General features: G+C 41.6%; 1 protein-coding gene across 1 annotated transcript in view; it reads left to right on the forward strand.

Moving 5' to 3' along the window:
* LOC115339543 (vasoactive intestinal polypeptide receptor) overlaps nucleotides 1-20947 on the forward strand; it is a 122189-nt gene that overhangs the window by 64299 nt on the left and 36943 nt on the right. The window contains exons 4-6 of the mRNA XM_030009683.1: nucleotides 10678-10781; nucleotides 15246-15346; nucleotides 17274-17406. Coding sequence (XP_029865543.1) covers nucleotides 10678-10781; nucleotides 15246-15346; nucleotides 17274-17406 — 338 coding nt within the window. The remainder of the gene's footprint in view (nucleotides 1-10677; nucleotides 10782-15245; nucleotides 15347-17273; nucleotides 17407-20947) is intronic.

Here is a 20947-nt window from a genome sequence, read left to right on the forward strand (position 1 = left end):
TTAAACAAGACCATATGTTAATCAAGTTGGGTTTTCTACTGATTTCAGCCTTGCTCCTTTCTGTCTACATGGTGCAGGTCATCAGGGTCAGTATCATCTAATGTTAGCTGCCTGAAAGCTCAACATTAAATCTAGCCAGATATATGGGGTTTCTCCTGCAGTAAACAGAGAGGCACATCACACATGTCCTGGCGGTGTTTCTCCGGGGTTTGAACCATCCTGTGATTTCCCCACTGTTCATGGAGGGAAGTCTATGGAGTAATTCAGAACAGACACTCAGGATCTCAGCTCTAGGTGGACCAAATCTGCTCATCCGCAGACATATAGATAAAATTTTCAGATGTATCTAAATCACTTATGTGTTTAGTAACATTGCAAGTTGTATGCAAATATTGTCTTATATCTAAAGAACTTGAAGACAAATTCTTCACTGGGTTTACAGCCTTTTAAACCTGGAGTAACTGAAGTTTATACGAGCATTAGCATTCAGAATCTGACCTAAAGTAATTAAACAAGCCCTTTTCTGCATAAGTGGAACCTCAAGACTTACCTGAGAAATCATGGATCTTATTATGTTGTGGATATTTTCAATCATAATCCATGACGAAGATTACATTTGTTTGTTTGTTTGTTTATTTATTTATTTATTTGATGCCCTGTTATCATTTTAAACTTGCACATTCATACTCTTCTGTCAGATAGCTTTTTTATTTGAATTTAAGAGGTATCTTTTTCTCTGTGGTACATTTCAATTCAACAAATATAAATCAAGAGCTTTTTTGCTGTCTTTTGTCATTCTCTTTTTTAATATTGTGCCCAAAGTTATTTTAACTGCTGTTTGATCCTACATACATCTCAGTTGTTGTGAGCACTTACACACAAAACGTGGTTCATAGCATTCCTGGCCTCTGACTGATGGCCTTTTGGCAAATTTAGTATGATGGACAGCAAAAGTCTAATTCTGTCATCTCATTTTTTTTCCTGATTCATCTGTAGAGAGATTTGGAAATGACACCCTCTCTCCATGCCCTCACTTTGAAAGACATTGCCTAATCCTTTGTAGCATTATCCAACTTCACTAGGACAGAGGCAATCAAGTCAAATTCATTGGATGTATGTCATTTACTGTTAACATCCGGGTCCTAATGGTTCAGGCTGAAGCAATACCCAACTCTCACCGCTCCCCACCCCTTCCAGTTCTGGCACACACACGCAGCTCTACACAACTGCACGGAGCAAATGGAAGAGCTCCCCACAAAATAACATGAGAATGAGCCCTGCATTCAAGCAAGTGGTTAAATAGATTACTGCAGGTAGTTCCACTGATGCCACCTGCAAGCTTGAAGAGCCCTCCAAAAACATGTGAGTCCCTGTTGGCTCAGAGTGAGTCTTGGAGCAGAGTATAGCCAAGTCCCGGGATAGTCAAATGAAATTTGTAAGACATGGATAGGGACTCCTGGGAGCTGGTATTCTGCTGCTTTTCTTTTTGTTTAGTTAAACATATGGATAAGACTTCTTCCACTGAACCACAGGCACCTAACATTAAGCTTCTAATCTAAACTCCTTGTCTAATTTCTCCCTCCAGCACTTTCAGGACGTGGGTTATCCCATGACATTTCTTAGGAAGGGATGAGATGACCTTTGGATCAGGGAACCTGATAGTCTACTTTAGACTAGATTCCCTGCATTTCCATGGCAAAAGTTAGATGAAATGAATCCCAACCTTTTGCTCATGCAAAAGAGATCTATAATGAGTAGATGAAAACAAACAAAAATGAAGAATTGCATTTATTCCACCCCTTCCAAAAATGATTCTCATTTACTTCAAAAACAACTTAGTCTCTCTCTCTCTCTCTCGCCAGCATTCTTTTCCTCAATTTTTTTTTTCTCCTTTATTCTATATTGCTTTTGAAACTGGAATGAAAACTGAATAAAATGAGGAAAGGGATGAGCAGATAGCAGCAGATAAGCAGAAGACATTATCACTACCATCGAGAACCCAAAAAGCAACCAGACCCACTATATATTTACTACAATGCTCATTTAAAAGGAAAGAAACAGTTGAGAGCCACTGTTATGGAGGTTTGTTCACCGAGAGCCCTCGATCTGCTCAGGTGCTCTGCTGTCCAAATGTGCCTTCATATCACAAAGGCAGAATTGCCAGGAAAGCTCCTCATTTTTGTGGAATTGTGCCAATTATTTGCACAGCCCACCCTGAAGTCACAGCAAAGGGGACAAGTCAGCCAACGCTGCTGCTCACTGTGCCCATCAGGGCAGCCTCCAGCCCTGTTTGATGTTCATTTTTCTCATCTGTCATGGACAACAGAAGGTCCAAGGCAGAAGTCAGTGCTGAATGACCCCATTTCCACAGATCAGTATTGATTTTACATTTGCGTTTAAGAGCGCAGCTTTAGTGTTAGCCAGCTCCAGCAATGTGCGTGGGTGTAAATAGAGGCAGGTGGCTTTCCGGATATATGGCGTATTTAAAGCTTGGTTTTGCTTTAGACCTTTGAGATTTATTTGCAACTGAGGTGTCACAATGCATGTGCCCCAGTCCTCTGAAGGATTGGTGCTGAGAAGGTTTTGTGAGCAGTAGCTGAACCTCTCGAGCATCCTACAGAGAACCCCAGGTCATGTATGTCCAGTGATACCAGTGCACGCTGTGTTGAGGTCCTTAGGTTGAAAGCCCATTACCAGTCCGTGGCTTGTAGGGTTGCTATAGCTCTACTCACCCAGAAATGTGCATCTTTTTCTTGTAAATATTTCCTGGTATACTATGATTGCAATATCAAGATATCCAATGAGAAATTTGTGCTAGAGTTTGGCAGTTCTGCTTTTAGTGTGAGAAAACAAACAGTTTACAGAAAGTACCTAATTAAGGGGAACATGCGATGTTAAGAAGGGAGGAATTATCTGTATTTATTAAGGATTGAGATCTTCACACTTAGAAATGTAATGTACAGGAAGGGGAAAGGACGATAAGGGAAAAAGGAGGTTTTCCCAAAATCCAGGGTGCAGTAAGCTTCAGAGCACCGGAGATGCGGCAGTAATAACTGCAGGCCAAGTGATGTGAAAAAGACCAAATGAAGAAACTGAAGGCTGTGTCTGTTGTGTGACGTGCTGACACTGTGCCACAGGTTGTACTATGGCATTAAATTATGAAATACTGAAAATATGAAATAGTATGAAACACTAAGCAGAAATTGTACTGAAAGAATGATCTTGTGATATCATGACCGAGGCAGATAAAGCAAGTTTGGAAAATATCTTGTCACGACTTACCCCACAAGTTTCTTCCAGATCTAACCACTTCAGCATCCAGTTTAGTGCAAGCTATAGCTCTCTGAAAGTCTCAGATGTTTCCCAGTAACAGTAGGACAGATCAATAATAAAAATGGAACTAGAGGTGTTCCAGTGGGCTCAGCAGCATCTCAAGAAGAGTAAATGATAAGAACTGCTATTGCTTTAATAGCTTCTGCTTGAAAAAATCAATTTCTGAACATGGAATATGATGACAGAGAAGCAGGACAGATTGCTACTCAGAGCAGACCTTCCCCTCTCCTTTAGAAGCTATTACAGAAAAGGGCAAGAGGAGCAAGAGGGAGACAAAAGCAAACACCCCTTAGCAATGACTGACCTTACGTCTCTTTGTATGAATTCAGGCTCCCATTAAAAGCCAATAAGAGGTTTTCTTCCACTAAGATCAAAGAGCTAAAACCTCACCTATGACAGAAACTTTCAGACATGTTTCTGAGTCTGAAGTGTGTATTTGAAACAGATGAGAGGCAAAAAGAAATTAAGAAAGAAAAAAAACCTTAAGAGCTAGACATAGGCAACAAATTGCTTGGCATACAGTTATCTCTCTGCATTTATTCAGTTCACCTGTTCAGTGTTTAACTCCTACCCAGATCAAACACCTTTTATAAAGAAAATGTTCTGGTTTTATCTTGGTTCCACTAACTCCTCACTTCTCTTCCAATATGTCATGAATAAATCATGTCATTCCTCTACCAGGCCCTTTACTGGTTGGTATAACCCAGTCTGCAAAGTCATTTTGATTCATATCTCTTCCACATCATTCCCAAATACATTTATAAATCAGGAAATTGAATTAGAAGTTTTGCGTGCGTTTGCTCCTGTTCCAGAAAGTTTGTCCCAGTTAATAAATTGTGTGTGCGGTGTTTTGCTGTAGAACAACGTCTCTCCATTTTTCCCAAGCAACACTGATGAAAATTATTCACTGCAGAGCAGAGTTAGACCCCTCTATAGGGGGTCTGAGGTATAGGGCTCTGAGGATCCTGGAGGCAGAGGAAGAAGACTTGGAGTCAGCCCTGTGGGCTATTTGTGTTGGCAGCGGAGGGACCAAGATCAAGGCCAGAAGACCTCATGAAAGCTGCAGCTGAGCAGGTCCATCAGGTGATAGTGGGAGGTTCACGTCCAAAGGAGAATAGGGCCACTGTCATTGGAACAGTGTGTGAATAAAGGTATGGACAGGCACTGTACAAGTAGAGTAGCTAGATTAATGCTCTTCCATCTAGAAACATGTGGATTGAAAGGGCGTAAGTCAGAGGTAAATACAGTCGTGAACGTTGTGGAGAAAGCAGCTGGGGAATAATTCTTTTGTGGTGTATGAGAGAAGGGGTACTAAATGAAATTGTCCATCAGCAGGTCTAAAATAACCATATGGAGGTATGTTTTCACACAACATATAAAGAAATCGTAGGGCTGATGGACCTGGAAGGTACAAGTGAAAGCCAAAAGTATAAAGAGCTATCAGAATTATTAGAAAGACGTAAGAAAAATTCAGGGTATACAAATAAGATAAATTCAGTGGTTAGGTGTGTGGAACACTAGCTCATAGGCAACCTCCATTTGAGGGAGATGAGAAGATATTTCCACCATCACCAGGATATGCAAGATGGAAAGCCATAAAGTCATTTAGCTGCTTAACCTGCTCTGCTTCCTAGGAAGTTCAACAGTTCTTCACCTGATTGGGGAAAAAAAAAGGCAGGGGATAAAGACAAAAACGTCCTCCTTGTCTCCTGATCAGTATCAGTACTGTCAATTCAGTGTTATTTATCAATCCGACTAAAAAAGGTAAGAGTGGTGTGGGATAGGAAAAGGGGAGGAGAATTCTTCTTTCCTCAGAAGAAATTGAATTAAAACAATTAGTAAAATCTGAACATCCAAAAACTGAATAAAAACCATGAATACTTGGACATTTCCATCATGAGTTTACAGGTGTTTGTTTTTTTTATTTTACTGGGGTTTTTTAATGCTAAAAAGAAACATGTGGGGATTTTTAACCAAAACTTCTCTCAGAATTTAGCCAGTGCTGCTTGTTGTCATTGAGAGGAATTTCCTTCCCTCTGTCTTTGTTACCCAGAGCAGAGAGCTTCTGAATCGCCCTGCAAGTGAGAAAAAGCCGCTTAGGATAGGTGCGAGCCATCTACCAGATTTTGTACAACCACACAAGCTAATCAGAAGGAAAGATGGGATCATTCAGATAATTGCTTACAACCATCAATTCCATTTCCATAATAGGCATGCCATCAAACCATACAGATTAGGAAATTAGAGAGGGCTTTGTGAACATTAAAGAAGCATTTGCTTAAACCAGGAGCAGCTGCTGAGCCAGATGGCGAAGTCGTGTCCTGCAGCAGACACGATACTAGAAGGATGCAAAAGCGTACAGAGGAAGTGCAATCTCTCCTCGTGCTTCGTGTACGTGATCGTTAATCACTGTGGCACACTGCAAGCAGATTTTCAAGGAATACAGGCAGAGGTAGCGCGCGAGGAAGAGATGTATTTTATTATACATACTTATATTAATGTATACGGCATTTTATATTGACTTGGATGGCCCGTCCTGCCTGCTTAACTTTGCAGTTGGGTAGTGTTTCGCGTGCTGTAGACCGGCTGGTGTTGAGCTTGGGAGATACCCTGCCCATCTCACTGGGGCTTGACCTGAAGCCACTAACACGTTTGTAGTTCTGTGGTCAATACATCTGCAAAGAAGAGGCAGAGCTCATGTCTTGGCCTGGACTAAGAAATGTGGTGATTTGATTAAAACAATTGTGGCCCGTCATGCTACGCATGAGCCTTCAAGGCACTGTTGCAGCAAAACTTCCCGAAAACTGGTTATTCGGGCCTGCGGCTTCACCCTTTGCCTTTCAATAGTGTTTTATGCACTGACTGTCATAAACACTGATATAAATGAGCCAAAGGTCTAGCCTCGTATTTACACTTGTAATTCTGTTCTGTAAGCAGTGGCTTTTATACCACAGCATACTTTTGGAAAGCTGACTGCTTAGTTTCACATCCTGGTTCTCCAGCAGAAGCTATAGTTTCTTTAGCTTGTGTAAGGATTAGCTCTGCACATTATATTTGCCACATCTAGAGAACGAACTTTTTTTTTTTTCTTTCATTTCTGCACTGTTATTTCGCTCCCTTTGTACATCCATTCCCCCCCTAGCTGGGAGGGAGCCTTATGACAAGATCTTCACTTTGTTTCCTTTAAAACCTCATCTTTAAACTCCTTTGTCCTGATATCTGCAAAGAGAGAAGACAGCAGTGAAAGAGCTGGGGTGCTGAGATCCCTCTGATTGTCTCCGGGTGATGCTTTGCTCAGGACTCAGATACACAATCGAGTTATTGCACCTTAGCAATTACCGTGCGTCTGCCGAGCCAGGATACTCCCAACATGCATGATTTACACTTTTGGCAGCTGTGGAGAGATTTCACTTAATTTACACTACAATGAAAACAGTTTAGCCTAGTTGCCTTACTTCCTCTTGCCGCACACAGAGTTGCTGGGGATGAGCTGGAGAGCAGTATGTCACTGCAGCATCAGTAGCCGCATCTCATAACCAATATCCCATCCTCATGGGACCATACGCCTGGTGCTTCTGCAGAGATTGTGCAACCCTGAAATGGGAACCGGGGATTTTGTTCTGTGCTCCTGACGGCACCCAGAAGAGAACTTCTGTTACACTCAAGGCTCCCATTCATAAATGCATTTCTGAAGTAATGAGACCCTCTTCAACTTTCTCATCGCCTTTGCATTTTCTAACCATGGCCAAACTGAAACACAGGAGGCTCCGTCTGAACATAAGGAAACTTTTTTACTGTGAGGGTGACCAAGCACTGGAGCAGGTTGCCCAGAGAGGCTGTGCAGTCTCCATCCTTGGAGGTTTCCAAGGATATCCAAAAGGCATCCGGACATGCCCCTGAGCAACCAGCTGTAGGTGGTCGTGCTTGAGCAGGGGGTTTGGATCGGATGACCTCCAGAGGTGCCTTTCAACCTCAATCAGCCTGAGATTCAGTGAAAGCAGAAAGCTAAGGTCTGGTAAGACATGTTATGAGGTTATTGTTATTGTAAATAAGAGTTAGTTGTGCCTTTTTCAAATGAAACTTTTCGTTTATATTTTTAAAATGGAAAAACCTCATCTCATCGAAATGGATGTGGCTTTTAGGAGTAGATGCACTGGTTTGACAGTTGTAACTTTTCTGATCAAAATGAAATACAAGCCCCACAAAAGACAGATTATTTCATGGCTGTTAACTAATACTACCCTATCGAGGGGACACTGTTCACACCAGGGACTTGAACCTCCTTTTTCCACAACATAGAGGAGAGCCTGGAGCACAAACCTACTGGCAGTAGGATGCTTTCCAGTGAATGTCTTCCACTGTGCATTGCTAATTACTTGTTACCGAGTTATAAAGCCCTGGTCTCCTTTCTCATTAATTCTCCAGGAATACAGTTTAAAAACATTTAGCTTCAGTCTGATAGGAAATGGGAAAGTTTTGGAAACCTTGTGAACATTCGAAGGGTGGAGACACCATTTCCAAGTCCAGAAGCTCTGCCTTTTCTGATACTGCCACTCAGGTTTTGCAGCTTCAATGTAATTCTTTAGTCCATCATTCTAGGGAGAATGTGTGTTACACAAAGCAGTGAGAAACACAAGTTAATGGGAAATAGTTCTGGAAAACAGCATATAAAACGTCTGGTGCTTTGAACACTTTGCCTTCCCATTGGCAGAAGATCGGACTTTATTGCCAAAGTCCTTCTATTGGTGGGGAAACTGAGACCCAGGGAGATCACAAGAACTGGCTGCAGTTTTACTGGACCTTTGTGGCAGAGCTTATAACATAAAAATCTCAGTTTAATACTTCAGTCTAAAGTTTGCTGCCTGTGAACCTCAGAGTAAGAACTAAGCTTGTGAGGTGCTTTTCCAAATTTTATGTTCATTTTCAGTGTAGAAAGTAATCTGGTAAGTAGCAGTAATTAGAAAAGTTGTTTGCTCTGAGCGGAGATATCATCCATCACTTCAGCCAAAATTGTCATGTGGTAAAATCTGTATCTGCTTTGTACTTTTTGCACCTCCCAGACATCTAGTAGGGAACATGAGTTATTAGAAAGGTTTGTTGTATCACACCGTGTGTATGAATTTGCGCATCAAAAAGTGACATGAGCAGCAAAGTGTGGTAGAAAAACTTCTCTGCAAAATGAGTTTCCCTAAAATCAGGGACATTATTATTTTTTAATACCAGCAATGCTGTATCATTGTGCTTCCCTCTACCTTAGTTTCCACATCTGCTGAAGCATTAAGACAACTTTTGAAAGCATTCTTGAGAGCAGTGAGAAGAATTACAAAAGAATTGAACAATTGTGAGGAAGTGCACTTAAAAAGAAGAAATAAGAGAAACTTGAGAAAATTAAGCTAAAAGAAGCACCCTTTATTTCACTGAGAATAAGAAGCAAAGAATCAAAACCACAGTGAAAGCTAAAGGCATCCCCAGACAGAGAGGAGGAGTTTTGAGCAGGAAATAGGAAGCAGAAAATTTCATATAATGGCATCCATTGTAATGAAGAAGAAATAACAGAAATTACGTAACACCTCAAAAAAAAAAAAAAAAAAAAAAAGAAAGTACTGAACATTCATGTCCTTGATTTGTTTGCACAAGATCTCTTATGATCCCAATATGAACCCTGGTAAAAAGAAATGCAAACAACGACGGGCAGAAAAAGCCTGGGGAACAGCAACCCACCAAAATGGGATAAAGTTAACTTCTTTTGGAGCAGCTGTTAAAATGAACAAAGGCACCAGAGTTTAGATCTATTGTAAAGACAAATTACAGGGGCAAGTTTCAGTGTCAAAATCCACCTGTCACAGGGATTCAAGAAGTGAGTTAAGCCAGGGCATAGGCTGCTGCTGATTTCAGTGCAAGACAGGTCTATGGTTAGGAAGATGTTCGGCTGACTCAATTGTCAGAAATTCCTGGAGGTGACGACTGAATATTTTCATGACTCATAGCTGCATAATTGATTTGCTCCTGTTTGCAGAAGTTTTATTATTCCTGTGTGCAAAGAACCCCATTGTTGGAAATGTTTGCAAAGCTCTTGAGTTTCACTGATGTAGTTGTTCATCTAAGAAGCAAGTTTTGGCTACTGTTTGTTCATTCTGGTTTATTGTACCAGCTTTCCAGCCAGGGATGGCAGGCAGTTTTGTGTGATAAATGACGCTGAAGGAATGCCACAGTGATGTGATTCTCATGAGATGGACAGGGTAGGGACCAGTGGGCAGGGTGGGTGCTGAGGGAATTTGTAATGTACTGTTGGAGGTATTGCTGCTATGTTATTTCTGTCTGACAAACATCTATCTTGGCCTTTTAGACTATGAATGTTTTAGGGTAAGGCCTATCCTAATCAGATTGTTGGTCTCTCCTTCTTTTGCTTGATTAATGTCTGTACAGCCCCTAGCCAATGTGGGTTTGAGGTCCGGCTGGGGCAGGAACCAGAGATGTCTTACAAAATGAGAAATGCTTTTGCACTGCACAGCCCCCTTACAATCCTGGATGGACCAGGAAGCGCAGAGTACCAGAGAGGCATGCGAACTTCACAGTTCTGTCAGTTTTGGCCAAAAGAGAGAAACGTTCTTATGTTAATTAAGGCACTCTTTAGCTGGTTGGAGGCCCTAGACACTCAACTTGCTTAAGAGTCCAGGAAATCTTCCTGCCTTTTAGTATACATGTTAAAACAGGCAACACAGGTTGTCAGTATCTGGTTTTTCTCCCCTCATAGCCAAATTTTGAAGTGTTTGGTTCTCAAATAAGAGTGCAGTAGATTTTCCAGGAATCACATTTGATGAGGGCTCATCTTGTAGGCAAGGTCTGGGGTTTGAGGACTGCATTCAGTTCCCGGACCTCTGACCTTACCTGCATAATGTGAAATGAGCACTTCATCTATCCTTGTCTTGGCTTCTCGCAAGCAAAGTGAAAGACGTAAATACTTCGCTGCTCTGTTTAGATGAAAAATTTTCCAGGAACAAAGGCAATATGACAATAACACATTCAAACAATATTGGTGCAGTGCCAACAACCAAATGTCTGGGTACAACTGGCATTATGGTACCATTAGAGGAGATGTTTTGTGGGCACCTCAGTATTAGAATGTACTTGTTTTTGAGGTCTGAACTTCATGACCCAATGGGTCCCTCCCATTTGTCTGTTCTCTGTAATATGAACACTTTGTAACAGAGAAAAAGTATGAGAATTTTACTCTTCAGTGTTACGAGAAATGTGCTCTGGCATTTGAATCAACAAAAGGCAGACATTTGTTTAACAGCAAGCTGAATGTTTCTTTTTAAGTCATCTTCTTCTCTTTTCTTCCAGGGAACGTGACCAGGAATTGTACAAGCCAGGGCTGGACGGACGTGTACCCTGCACCGTATGCCGTAGCTTGTGGATATGATTCCAACAGCACTCCAGGGGAAGAGGTTTGTAAACCTGGATGGATAGACATCAAGATTTACCAGGGATCGATACCAGAGTCACATGATCTTCCCGTGCCCAGTTTTTTCCATTCCCACTCTGATTCCTCAAGAAGGAAGGATCCTCTTGAGGATCCCTGGAAGCAGAGATCAAATGTCTGGTCAAAGAGACGATCATCCTTTGATTTCCAGGGGGTTAGCAGGAAATCAGCAACTGAGAAGATCAGACCAGTGTCTTTGTGATGCCCAAAGATAACTTCAGGTGCTTGGCTTTCCATGTTCAACTTTGAAACAAGCCCTCCACATTTATATTTATCCTTAAGTAGATACGGTGATTCCAGTATTTCTAGGCCAACATAAGCACCAAAAGATCAAAAGGCATAAAAGGTTATAACTCACTTGCCATCAGTGCTGCTCAACAGCTAAAGATCTAGAAAACTGTAGGGAAAACAAAAAATTTTCATAGAATGCTACTGAATTTCGTAAAGAAATCCACAAGCTCTGTGTGTAATACTGCCTGTGTGTAAATGAGTAATCACTGACCTAGGTATAATTAGCTTTATGGAGTATTGTCAGTACACAGGAAGGAGTTTGTTATTGGTTTGCTGCGTGCTGAGACATGAAGGGTAAAGTCTAAAGAAGGTAACAAATGTTGTTAGGGGCAGGATTCACCTCACCTAAGTAAAAGTTCAACATCTCATGTAAACTAGTCACATATAGCTGTCCCATAGTCAACAAGAAAAAGTTTGTGCTAGAAAAGAATTGTATTTCACTGCAGCCGTATCTTTATGTTAAACCTATGCCCATGCTTTTTTTCTGTTGTATGATGTATGTCAGTGTTTGTGAATGTTGGACATAGGAATCTCAATAATGAATAACTACATATGGTGAGAGGTCTTTGTGTAAGGTCACACGTTACCACGGCCCTCAGAGACTTAACGGAGAATCTGAACAGAACTGAGCCAGCCTTAACAGTGAAAGAAGACAGAAAATAGCAAAGGGAAAGTTGCACAAAGGATTTCAGGGCTCTACTAGAGAGAGCCTTAGTCTGCCTTTTAGGTCAGCCGTGACTTCAGACCCTCAAGTGTCCCATTTCTCAGATTGAGCTATGTGGCACCAGTTGCGCATTGCGAAAGCCATTGTTACGGGTCTGCTCTGGGAAGGTCCTCCATTGAGAGCTCTGGTTTATGTTCCAGCTGCAAAGGGGATTTGGGAATTCCTGGGACATGCTTTGGCGACGCAATGGATTGCAGCGTTGCCAGAGTGCCTCGTTACCAAGAGAACATGTATTGTGTTCTTTTAATTCTCTCTTAATTATTTTCTCTCGATTTCCGCGGTTTTGTCATGCTGTTTAAGTCTAATTTGTGTGAAAGGTGGCTGAGGGGGGTGAACATGCAGTACTAGCCTGTGAAGAAGAATAGATTTTTGTTGTTGTTGAATTGGCTGTCAGTTTGGGGAGGAAGAAGTAAAGGGAATAGAAAAAAAGAACAGCAGGCTGTATGGGACATGAGGTCCAGAACAGACTGATAACCTTCCACGCTTAAAACACTTCATGCACTTTTAATGCCTGCTGGTCTCAAGTCAGAAACAACACGAAAAATATGAAAAATAAATAAGGGCTATGTGTAAGATTTTAGTTGTGAATTCTGACAGTCCCTAAGAAGCAGATGATGTAGGCAACAAAGTAGTGCACTTATGATCTTTGTAGTGATAATGATTCCTTCTCCAACCTGACCTTTAAAAAACACATATTAGCAAATGGGGGTGGGGTGGGGTGTTTTGCTGTCCCGTTGTCAGACGTGATGCACAACTTGTCCCTTGTGTGCCTCCATCTGGTCAGAGAGGGGCCGCCCCAGGCATCCCTATAGGCTCTGTCTGAAGATGGTGAAGAAAATAGACATCTCCAGAGGTCAGCTCACCCCGCATTTCTCTCCAAAGGGACCTATTTGCATTTACACTGGGGGGACCCCAGATGACTTTAGGCTAGGTGACATGAACCCAAAATATGTTTGGATGCGGGGCTACTGGAAGACTTGGTATCAGTATTTCTGTTCTTTTTCTCTTACAAATGTAAATGTTTCACATTCTAATCTCAGTTACCAAGGGACAAATATATGGTTACTGAACAGAAACCGAGGAAGCTAATTTTCAGTTAATCTCAGTTTAGCATTTACCTTAACTAATTGTTCTTATAATGTTCCTGTGAAATTAAGCAGAGGCTTTTAGAAGTTAGAGACAATGATGAAATTGCCTAATTTCACTCTGTAAATCAGTCTAGCTAGAACCCAGGCATCCTGGAATGCATTTCCTTCACTTCTCTAAATCCCTCTTTTTCCTAATAAGAATATTTTAATAATCTGAGCTCTGAGTGAAATTCCAATTCTATTTATGATCTGGGGTCAAATTCTCTGCTTTGATATCTGTAAAATAGGAAGCGATTGTCATAAGCAAGTACAAATGAAGAGTGAGAAGTCATTATGTGCTGTTTCCAGAACAGAGATGACCCCACATGCTACATTAAAGCTGAATACAGAGCCATCTCTCTGTACAGAAGAAAGATTGGTCATTGTAAAATACAAGGGCAGGGAATTGTTTGTTGAATACCAAGAACTTTCTGTGCATAAGTTGCTCCTGTGAATAACTAAGAAGCGAAAGGCTTATACCTGTATTCACACTGGAGAGTTTCCATCCACCACCCCACTACTGACATCTTCTATGATATCTCTTAATTTCCTTTCTCCCATTTCTCTGCTCTCCTAAATATAGTGTGGGACAACCTCTTCCTCAGACTCAGTCCCCTACCACAAGCTCCCTCCTTCTGCTGGCCAGGTCTTTGTTGGAACTCTTCTGCTCTGGTGCCATCAAGAAGGAAACTAGATGATGAGACAAAGATGAAATCAACATGAAGGAAGTTGACTGCTTTTATTGGGAAAGTCTCAGCTGCCTTTGGGAGTCCAAACTCAAACAAGACTGGAAACAAGGCTATATTTAGTTAGCTTTGGGTGGAATCTGCAAGACAGTGGGGTAGAAAGGTGGAACCTCTGCTGTTCCTTACTGCGGTACAAGTCCCTCCATGCAGTGCAGATGAGCGAAGCTTAGGCATGACCATACCATACTGGGTGACTCCATCACCATAGCAGCCTCCTGGCGTCATATGGGCGAGATCAGGTAAATAAATTTGCCTGAAACCCTTGCTATGAATTATGTATTCAGAGTTACTGACCCAAAGCTCTTAGTGAGGTGGATTCATTGAATGGGGCTGTGAAGACACCATGCTTTTAGCCATCTCTGAGATCTGTGGTCTGAGAAGCAATATAGATACGACCAGTGTAACCTTTGCACTCCCTGAAAGCTCCGTCTTGTTTTAACTCCAAGTTGGCTTGTGCAAATGCTAGAGGATTACTATTTGTCTCAGCCTCACTGGTTCTGTAAAGTACCTAGTACTTGTCAAGGACTATGAAAATAGCATATAAAAATGTCAACCCGTGCTGTTATTAAAGAGTGTTTTCCCAGACAAGGTTGGGGTTAGATTTTCTGTCTAAACTGCTCTTTGTGGTTTTGGTTGTTTGGGTTTTTTATAGAAAATGGTGACAAGGAGGGCAGAGGAGGGTCAATCAAGGGCTGGAAAAATAAGATTTTCCACAAACTGAGTTAGACTCTCATAAAAACTTGGATTTTTCATCGATAAAACAAATGTCCAAATACCAACTGATCTTTTGTCCTTTTTTTAAGCTGAAAATCAAAATATATTGATTTAGAGAGTTTCTACAGAGCCTTAGGAGAGCTGGAGTTTTGTTGCCTTACTTCCCCATTTTATTTAGACCAGGATTCCCTGTTGGATTTAAGTCCCGTGGTGCCTCATGCTCAGAGATTCCCTCTGTGTGCTGTCAAAGAGAAAAGCCCTGAACCAATTTCCAACATAACATATATTTCTGAATTAACATATCTGTGATTTCAGTGAGAACATTTTGTTTTTACTTGCTGAAACACAATGTCTAGCTTCCACAAAAGCAAACCAATTTCCAGACCAGTTCTGTGCACAAACTTCCTTAATAAGATGAAGCTCGTCATACTCACCACCTCAGAGACGACGTGTCAGTGTGCTGTTTAACTGAACATTAGTCATTCTTGTTCCACAAGATTATAACCATGTAGCTGTCTCTGCAAGTGTCAAATCAGACTCCTTCCTGCATGAACTTTTCCCTTGTGTAACTGTAACCTGGTTTTGGAGTGATCCAAGCTCTACTGCAACCAGACATGTTCTTCTTGTTCACACCGGTGGTATTTGAGTCATGTACTCTACTGGATGTGATTTTAAAGGGTGAAGGAGCTGGAGGTTTTTTAAGAGAATGGAGTAGATAATTTCCTTGTCTCACCAAGAAAGTCAGTAAAAGCTCAGTGACAGTGTATTTAGGAATGCGTGTTGGCAGCTCTTTGAAAGACCTGTTTTGTTTCTTTCCTTCACATTAGCAAACGGCGTTCTATGGCACAGTCAAGACTGGCTACACCATTGGACATACTTTATCGCTCATTGCTCTCACGGCTGCTATGATCATTTTATGTCTCTTCAGGTAAGTCCATGAGCAAAAAAAGGCATAGGTAAGGGGCTGACTCAAAGGACATAGTGGCTGTTTAAGTTACAGGCTATGAGCGTTACAGGTGGATGGAAAAGACTTCGGCCAAGTCAGAAGGGGACAGGGGAGGAAAGTTCCTCCATCTTTCGGTACCACTGTTTTCTGGTGTATGATTTGTGGCCTTTGTGTGAGAGTTATAACCCCAATCCAATTATTTAGGTGGGATTCATCTCACTAAATGTACATTGTTACGTGATGGATCTCTGTATTGCAGGCCATTATTCCATAATGTTGTTATAGTCCACAGAGACCTAGTCGGTATGGTATATACGGATACTATGGAGTGATGCATTTCTACTAAAGTAGGTATTTAAAATGGTACAAGTGAATCACACCCCAAAACTACCTCCCAGAGTCTATTGCAGAAGCGCTTCCTGCTATAGCTCTATGGGAAGACATAGACACCCAGAGCCATTTTAGACATGCTGGAGCCTCTGAGATGTGTACAAGGGTAGCAGATACAATACAGGACCTTCAGGAGACCCAAGCCCATATGGATTGATGGGCAGGTACTCTACAGCATATCAAATGTCATTAGATGCCTAGATTGCAGCAAATGAATTAATCCTCGGTCTCTGTTGTTTATAACAGATTCAGGCATCTAAATTTGGGTGCCTCCAATGAAGGAAGTCTGTATATAAGGTAATCTATTATAATGTTGTTTGTGTATAGGGAGAACAGCAAAAAGCAGAACTCTGTGAGATGGAAGAACCTTCTAGATGTGATTCCATCTCCTCATGCCACTCTAATGGCTTCCCTGAAATGCGTGATATGGTTGTCCAATTTATGACAGTCTGGTCCAGACATCACCCCCAAAGAAAGCTGTAGGAAACAGCATACCTTCTAGGGTAATTCTCACGCTCATACCAAGACTGGCCTCACCCTTCAAGATCTTTGCACTTCTCAGCACACATGCTCTCTCCACTCCGCTTACGAGGGAAGAGTGAATCAGACACTCATGCAAATTATCTCACCTCAACAAGGCACAAGGTGCCAGCCAAGCTGGTGAAACTGTCGGGATTAACACTCTTCATTTGTGGGAAACAGCGTAATTTGACTTGCCCTCACCTGCAAGTACAGAGGACTCGGCTTGGTCACATTATCTTGCCATCATCAGAGATTAAGAGCATAAACTCTGCCAATGCACAGTGACTCACTGAGCGGTGGTAATTTGATCATGTTGCTGAGTGAGGTCTGTTGTGGTTCTGATGACTGTACAAAGTACCCATTTCCAGAGTATTAGGCCTTTCACTTTAGCTGATGTAAAGTCTCACTTGAAAAAAAAGACCCACTTGATCAGAATTCTTCTTAAAATTATTAGTGGGCAAGGGACAGAAAAACCCTGATGTTATTCTCAATATCATTAATAACTAGCCATTTTAAAGTGAAAATATAGTTCATGTTGCTCCAGAAAGCCTGTAATATGTGTTAATTTTGGCAGCAGCTGCTAAGAATTTATCTTCCTGAAGGAACATTTCACTTTGAAAAGAATTATTGCAGTACAAACATTCTGTAGAAAACAGACCTTTATCATGAGCGCAGTTTGCTCAGTCAAAACCATTTCTTTTCCAGTGGAGAGCAGTGTGGTGGACCTGTTGTCTGTCATTCTGTATTTTGACCTTTTGTTCTGAGAATTGGAAAAGCTGTTGCTACACTGCTGCAGATGTATGGATTGCCACATGTTTTGTGGATTTAAAAAGGCTTAAGTGGATTTGCAGTGATTTACATCAGAACATAGTCTGTCTGAGGGTTTCTAATGTTTAATTGTAAGTCTGTGTCTCAGCAGAAGAAATATGTAAATAGATAAATAATGCTTTTGAGAAGCCTTGCTATTAAGAAATGTTGTTTCATCTCTTCCCAACAGAAAACTACACTGTACTCGAAATTATATTCATATGCACCTCTTCATGTCCTTCATAATGAGAGCTATCGCAGTCTTCATAAAAGATGTCATCCTATTTGAAAGTGGAGAATCTGAACACTGCTTTGTGAGTTCAGTAAGTAGTCATGCACATTGAAGTTTCCACCTTATTCTATTGCCCCCTTAAACAATGCACCAAAAATTACCTTGCAAAATGCATGAGACAGTATTTTGGGAAGACTTCAAATTTTTTTTCTTGCTTGAAAGAAACAAAAACATGATTGCTGCAGGTTAATTTGTATGGAAAAGGCATAAAATAAATTAGGAGGGTCAAAAGTTTATATGCATTTGGTCCCTTCTGAGGTCAAACCCCCAACTGCGTCTCTACAAGATTTTGGGGCTCCTGTCAGTCCAGTGTCCATCTCCCAGTCCCATGCTAGTTTCTTGGATATCCTGGTCAAAGGAGACTTGCAGTCCTGTGTTTAGGGATTCAATAAATCCTTTCCCTTCAGTGAGGGTGGGAGTCAGATCCAGATTCAGATAACTAACTTCAGGTATCTACAGGTAAGTACCTATACATGAGCTACGTGTGTAAAGTGCAACCATCGTCAGTTGAGCTCTAATTAATATACTTACTGGAGTCTGGAGAGCTGTTCACCTCTCTCTGAAGAAGGCATCTGCATTTGGATAGCTCTCTGAGCTCCACTGATTGCAGTGACCAGGTCTCTGCAGGAGTTTAGGCAGGAAATCTGTGTGTGTAGACATCCTTGTCTATTTTTCATCTGGATCTGTAGCCACACTAGCTGTCTGCAACCGTGAGATTTCCCCACTGGGATGATAAATGGGGAGAATAAAGGAGTTGGGATATTTTTTTCACTTTCAAAATCAGTGTTGTCAGCTGGAGCACACATTAAGGAGGGAGAAGAGCTGTTTATCTAAAGGCCATATTGACGTAAGAGGACAGTAGTCATGAATAAATTTAGGCAGGAAATTGAAATCACCAAAATAAAGAGATGTGATCAGAAGTCATCCAAAAAAAAAAAAAAAAAAGGAACCCTTCATAATAAATTCATAACATTAGATGAGCTGCTCGCTGCTAATAGCAGGGGACTGGGCACAGCAGGCCAGCAGATCCCTTCTGGACTTGTTTTTCTATGTCATACAGCACCAGAAAAAGATTCTCTTTCCTCTTCCATTCACCCAGTTTCTTCCTTGCCTTCTGGCTTTTCTGTATCCTTACCCTGAGTCCTGTCCCTGCTGTTATAATGACCTTTCTGCTTGAGCACCTCTCAGTTGATACCAAAGAGCAGCCTGCTCCCAGCTTTTCCCCGAGAACTGTCTGCAGCACGACATGTTCCCATTGCAGTGACCCTCTGGGTTTTTTTTCCTCCTCTGTGGTTCACTGGGATCTGTATTCTTTAGCAATGGGGTTTTATTGTGAAGGTCCGTGAATGGTTAGAATGACATATAAACTGGAATAAACAATTGCCCGGTGTCTGCTGCCACAGATAACTGCCCATGCTAATTGGCAGAGGAGCCAAGAACCCAATGAGCCATGGAGTTTGAACTAACCTCTCACCCTGTGGGGCTTTGCACTGGGTCGTGACTGAGGCAAGACTGCAGAAAGCTGTGTGAGAAGTGTTTGCTTCAACCGTCCATCCAGAAATACTTCTGTGTATAAATACAGGACTTTGTCCTGCAGAATCCGCAGCTCCTGGAAGCCAGTGTGCTTTCAGGCAGACCCATGGCTACCACCATTGTGTGTGTTTCTCCCCATCAGAGGATTTTCATGTTAAATGCCAGCTCAGGGTGAATGGCTGGATGATACACAAGGGTTATAAAAATATGTGGAACAAATCTGTCTCCACCACACTAGGCTGAGCATACCCCTCGCAAAATCTGCACCTGTCTTGACCCAACATTTTGGACAACCTTTTAGGTCGTAGGGAAAAAATACGTACATGAAATGCAGTCAAAATGCCCCTCCTAATATTCATCTGTTTGCAGAAATAGTTATAAAATCCATTGTGTTTATGTGGGTTTGGTTGGGTTAGGTTGGCTTGAGTTAGGTTAAATAATTGGTTTGTTTGTTCTTTGAACTTGCAAGATAAAGTTTTGACTTGGGAGACGTGGGTTCTAGTTCATATACCCAGGGCCTAATACACAATTTACTGAGGGTTTTGTGTATAATGGCTAGATAGGGCCTTCAGCTCATTCAGTCCGAGGAGAGATTTGAACAAACAGTTCAATTTACTGAATGGTCCTACCACCATTCTGTCTTAAAAGAGGGCAAAACCAAAGCAATAACAGTTATTAGAAGAGAAAGTACTGCACTTAGTTCCTTTAAGGGAAAAAGGATAAAGGCACCCCTCTTCTACAACAGATTCAGGGCTATAAAAAACAAATTAACAGAGACCTCTCCCAGCATTTCTGATGAAGGGACCAAATTCCTGAATTTGGCATTACCTGTTGCAGTAAGAAGACTTAAAATTACGTTTTATGCACCAGCCACACAAAAATATTTTAAGCTCTCCACCAACAAATGTGTCAGTGCTCCAATCAAGTAGGAACTCCAATACATGTAGGTGTATATGTAATCGAAAAAAAAACTTGTTTATAGGCTTTGCCGCAATAGCATTTTTACTTCATTTTACCTAGTGTGGGAAACCTCACTTACGGTGTTAACTCTATGCCATTTTAAACTCAAATAGTTTTGGATTACCATTGGGTTCAGCATGACCACCCTGAAAAATTTGTTGGGCATTTCTATGGGCCACAGAGCCTGAGAATGCAGCAGTAAGCATTTTGGGGCCAATGCAGCCAAAATACATGTGATGAGCATCAAGGAAGCCATCATGTGAGCCAGAACATGCACCATGCACTGGGTGATGTTTACAGAGTGATGTGTGGCACCCGTAGCCTCCTTGAATTCCTTGGCCCTTCTTTCTTGATAAACCCACTCCTGGGGGGAAAGAAAAGTCTTGCTGCTTGCGTGAAAAATTCAACCTGTTTTCATGGGGCAGAAACCCTGAGTTGGCAAGTGAGGCTTGTTTTCAAAACTAAATGTAACAGGCTTAAATTTTCATTGATCCCAGGACCTGCGCAAGGTGGCCCAGGCCCTTTGTCCTGCACCAAGGAAACTCAGCAGCAGTAGCTTTACAAATGTCCCTCACACCTTCTCCTCTCCCCAGCTGCCCAAATTAATTAATTAGGCTTGTTCTTAGGCACAATGGGGATCCCTCGGCTCATGTAGAAGCATGTAGACTGACCTTCAGAGAAAGCTGGCCCTCCAAAAGCCCGCTGTGGGATTTTCCAGTGGGAAGCAAAGCACTGCAGGGATCTTGAATTTTCTAGAGGGGTAGAAACAGCAGAGGAAGCTGATGGCCACATATACACACGGCATATTGCCCAAGGTACCAACAGTCCTTAGCAGACCAAAACCACTTTCTCTCTCTCTGTCGTGCCTTCAGTCATAAAGTATGTCGGTAATTATGTGTAACTGAATCATCCTGTTGTCTTAAATTTCTTAAAAATAGGCATATCCTCAAGTGCATTAGTCAGTCTGGGCTTTAAGCACTGAGATGTAGAGATGGTCAGGCTAGGAGGGGTCTGTGAAATCACCTACTCCGACTTCTTCAATAACTATTCGTTTTGATTCGTTCAGAATATGTTCTGTC

This window comes from Aquila chrysaetos, chromosome 3 (assembly GCF_900496995.4).
Source record: "Aquila chrysaetos chrysaetos chromosome 3, bAquChr1.4, whole genome shotgun sequence".
Lineage (NCBI taxonomy): Eukaryota > Metazoa > Chordata > Aves > Accipitriformes > Accipitridae > Aquila > Aquila chrysaetos.